The sequence below is a fragment of the Telmatherina bonti genome (genome assembly GCF_933228915.1).
Source record: "Telmatherina bonti genome assembly, chromosome: 4".
Taxonomy (NCBI): Eukaryota; Metazoa; Chordata; class Actinopteri; order Atheriniformes; family Telmatherinidae; genus Telmatherina; species Telmatherina bonti.
In genome coordinates this window covers 14,862,928-14,867,109 of record NC_136622.1, presented here as the reverse complement: position 1 = coordinate 14,867,109, position 4,182 = coordinate 14,862,928, and the positions used below count along the sequence as shown (strand labels likewise).

The window sequence follows — 4,182 nt, the reverse complement described above, 5'->3', positions numbered from 1 at the left end:
GAGTGCAGACCTTTACCAAGCCACTATCTTTTTTTTTTTCTTCTTTTTTTTTTTCCCTTTCTTTTTTTTTTTTTTAAACCAATGACTGTGGGTAATAGTTTTAAGTTAGCTTTACTAGGAATATTACCCCTACCTCCCCATCCTCCTTTCACAATTCCCTGGATCCAAGTGGGGAGTCAGATCACTCCCAGCATCATATACATTATTCCTTATTCCATTTCTGAGATTTTCTGTAATTTTCATCAAAATCAGTCCAAAACTTTTCGAGTTGTTGCTAACAGACAAACCAACACCGCTGAAAACTTAATCTTCACCTTAGTGGTTTTCATCTAAATATTACAAAAAAAAAAGAATTATGTTTTTTCATAAATACATCATTACATTTATTGTGATATCAGTTGGAACAGCAGTCAATATAAGCTTAAAGATATGTGTAACCTCCACATACAGCCCCACACACAGTCAACCTTAACACAGAGCTCAACATATAACACCGTTCCTTGACGGGTCGGCAGCCTGCAGGTATTGCATGTCTCCCTGCAGCAACACATCTAATTCAAATGAATGGATCATTAACAGACTTGTGCAGAACTTGATAAATAGCTGTGGCGATCAATTTTATTTGAATCCGGTGTGTTGCAGAAGGGAGACGTTCAATACCTACAGGACACCCAACCTTGAGACCCGGATTTGCAGATCCCTGTTAAATATCACCAGCCTGAATTAAATATCATGCAATCCTACCTTTTTTAAACTACGCAGACAAATACCAAAGCTGTGGTCCGTTATGTTGCAGCACACAATACATTTTGCTTAACAGATCTTTACAGAACCCTAGTCCTACAGCTTTTGTTTCCTCAACCAATCACGCACACTCACATACTCACAGACATCTCAGGCATTCGTTAAAATCATAAAAGGTGCTAATGTAGCAAAAAGGTTTGAGGCTGGCTCTTCTCTTCCTCCTAACTCAATTTGAGGTATTAGGAGTGGATCCCGAGCCAGTTTTATTTACAGATGTTCATGAAGCTGCTGCTTTCTTCTCTTTGTAAGTTGCCATCATTTTCTTGATCTCTGCGATGGCCTTTCCGGGGTTGAGACCCTGTAGATCAATGTGTCAAAGAGACCGTGAGAAAATGAAAAACTCCTCATTCTGTCAGAAACTGCAAGTTGATGGATTTTAAGTACCTTGGGGCAAGTCTTAGTGCAGTTCATGATGGTGTGGCAGCGATACAGTGAGAAGGGGTCCTGAAGTTTAGACAAACGTTCCTCTGTGAATTCATCCCGTGAGTCAATCATCCATCGGTATGCCTGTGCAAATAACAAGACAGTGTTCAGCATTATTATTTAATCCTTTGGGAAGAGTCCCATTGCCTGTGGGAGATCTACATCATCTTGTTAATAAGTTTGATAATCCTAAAAGGAGTAAGACTGTGTAATGTACTGACGTCATGCATCACAACTTGAAATACTGTTTCAACTAAAAATTGCTTCGTTATCAAAGTCCAGAAGTTGATTATTGCATTAAAGTAAAGCTGATGTCTTGTCATCTAGTTTTCTTCAACTAAATCTGAGAAATTGAGATATTTTATCTCATAACCAAATATAAATAATGGTGCTGTGAGTGTGTCTTTACTGACCTGCATGAGGACAGCAGGTCCCAGGTATTTGTCTCCATTCCACCAGTAGCTGGGACAGCTGGTGCTACAGCAAGCACAGAGGATGCACTCATACAGGCCGTCCTGTTAAGTTTAACAGAAACAAGCTTATTCTACATCTGTAATCACCATAACAATAAAACTTTGTGACTCTACAGGTCAAGAACTTTGCTGGTTTTCTGCGGGAGAGTGGAGAAAAGCGGAGGTCGCTGTTAGTGTTGCACTCCAGTAAGTCCAAAGGTATAACAACTGGCTTCCTTACCAGTTTCTGCCGGTCCTCCACTGACTGGAAATACTGCTCCTTCCCCTCCTGAGTCTCATCCTTCTTTTTCAGGTATGGCTCAATGGATTTGTACTGTGCATAAAAGTTGCTCATGTCCTGGTGGAATAAATGACAGAAATACAGATGTTCATCGAAGGCATCATATAAATATTATATTGATTACTTCCATAAATAAGAGTATCATATTTTGCTACTCATTTCAGCCATTACCATGCATGTGTGCTCATAAAGTTTGTAGTACTTACAGGCACCAGATCTTTGACGACGTACATGTGTGGCAGTGGGTAGATTTTGACAGGTTTGCTCGTGTTTGTGTCGATTTTGTTGAGGCATGCCAGTGTGTTGCCTCCATTTATGTTCATGGCACACGAGCCGCAAATGCCTGGATAAAATCACAAATAAGGGATCAAGGAAATCTGGGAAAAAGATTCACTTAAAAAGATGTATCACATTTTTATTTGCTTTTATGAGTCAAAAGAGAAAATTGGTCACATTGAGACCAGACTGTCTTTCCTCCTCCTTCCCCTCACCTTCACGGCAGGAACGTCTGAACGTGAGTGTTGGGTCAATCTCATTCTTAATCTTAATGAGGGCATCCAGAACCATTGGACCACAGCTGAGTTAGCAAGAATATTAGTTAAACACAACATAGGTTATTTATTTGTGACAATGTGAAATACTGCTCAGCAGTGTTCTGTTAACTGATATAGTCCTGACTTACGTGTTGAGATCAACTTCATATGTCTGCATTCGTGGTTTGTCTCCTGGGGTGTCGGGATCCCAGCGGTAAACCTGGAACTTCTTAATCCTGGGTTCAGGAGCTGGAGCAGCTGCAGTCTGAGCATAACGCACCATCTGAGGTGAAAAAAAAAAAAAACCCCCAAAAAACATAAAAAGCTTGTGTTATATGGAAATGATTTTAAAAAGTCTTTCCTTATCTTCAATTAAAAGTCTTCACAGTTATGCATGGACAAACACATCATAATGTGGCATTATCACTGGTTACAGCAATTACAGTTAAAATGGAAAAGAATGACAAGAATTTAGTCATTTTATTCTGTGACATAAGAGGACATTTTCTTTCTATCATTTCAACTGTACAATTTCTAAAAGGATTTTCTCAAGGTAAATTAGAATTAAATTACAAAGTAACATCCCACAAATATGTATCACAAGTTCAACCCAAAAAAGTACTTGTAGGAATGCTTCGTTTTGGACATTCCTATAGTTTAATGCATGTTTTCCATTAGAAAGTATTGAGTCTCCCCCTAGAGGCAGCTTGGGGGAAGTGACAGGGACGTGTTACATCACATCAGCCTTATGATTATCTAACTGACTCGTAAAGGACAATGAAACATGAACTTTTTGTCTGTTTTTGAGAGTGGACTTATTATTAAACGTTTGAGCTCTAAATGCTCTGATACACATTTTAGATTAAGTTTCAAAGAGGAGGGAAACAACTAAACAGCTTAGTCTGCTCAGTGTTGGTAGGTTAGCTATACAAATACCAGAGTATACAAAAAACTTTACTTTTGCTCTGTACTATGGTAATTCGTAAATGACAGTGACAAAAATACTTGTTGTAAAATATGGATACAATTGGGTAATTTGAAATATTTTTATAAATAAACTATTGCTTGATATTAAGGTTAAATAACCCATCTCGTTCAGTGACAATGCTACCTGCACGGGCTCTGTAGTCACACACTGTAAAGTATCATCAGCTTAACAGTCAATAAACCAACACAAACACAGTTGTTAACATTAATTATGATCAGAGAAGCTCATTAGAGACATATTACAAAATACTGAATAAAATAGGTTGATTTGGTACTTACCACCATCACACCAGAGTTTCTAAAAGCCAGAACATTTCGGCTCAGACAAGTCACGGACATCTTTCCAGCCGGATATGTTTAAGTGAGTAAAAACCCCTCAATTGTAGTGAAGGCAGACAGGCTGACTTTTGTCTGTGCTGAAGCCGCGCCTGTTTTGTGCATCCACGTAGAGCGTGCGTCGTCGTTGTTGCCTTCATGTACACAGTAACAGCTCGGTCATCGGGATGTTACAGTAAAAACAAACGCCTTTTGAAGATGTTATTCTCTACAAGTTGAAGTAAAGATATCAGTTCTGAATATACCAACAGCTTTGTTTATTTTAGAAAATTTTACATTGCTTAATTCACTTTTATATCATTATAAACTCGTGCTTATTTATCAGAATTGTATAAATCCGACATCT

At 38.4% G+C, this 4,182-nt stretch overlaps 1 protein-coding gene across 1 annotated transcript; it reads right to left on the bottom strand.

Moving 5' to 3' along the window:
• Nucleotides 1–368: 368 nt before the first annotated feature.
• On the bottom strand, nucleotides 369–3,911 carry LOC306755003 (succinate dehydrogenase [ubiquinone] iron-sulfur subunit, mitochondrial-like). The gene is made up of 8 exons (XM_079239207.1): nucleotides 3,780–3,911; nucleotides 2,663–2,796; nucleotides 2,472–2,557; nucleotides 2,187–2,323; nucleotides 1,921–2,037; nucleotides 1,641–1,742; nucleotides 1,189–1,311; nucleotides 369–1,102 (listed from the first exon to the last, which is right to left on the bottom strand). Exons 1-8 carry the CDS (start codon nucleotides 3,837–3,839, stop codon nucleotides 1,022–1,024), a joined length of 840 nt encoding a protein of 279 aa, XP_079095333.1. The 5' UTR covers nucleotides 3,840–3,911; the 3' UTR covers nucleotides 369–1,021.
• Between the last annotated feature and the right edge of the window lie 271 nt (nucleotides 3,912–4,182).

What these genes read in the sequence shown, in the direction of transcription:
- LOC306755003 (XM_079239207.1), bottom strand. Translation starts at nt 3,839, where the DNA reads ATGTCCGTGACTTGTCTGAGCCGAAATGTTCTGGCTTTTAGAAACTCT. An exon ending in TCGTCAAAGATCTGGTGCCT is followed by an intron (nt 2,038 to 2,186) that starts GTAAGTACTACA and finishes TTATTCCACCAG; the next exon opens with GACATGAGCAACTTTTATGC. An exon ending in TGGAGGACCGGCAGAAACTG is followed by an intron (nt 1,743 to 1,920) that starts GTAAGGAAGCCA and finishes TAAACTTAACAG; the next exon opens with GACGGCCTGTATGAGTGCAT.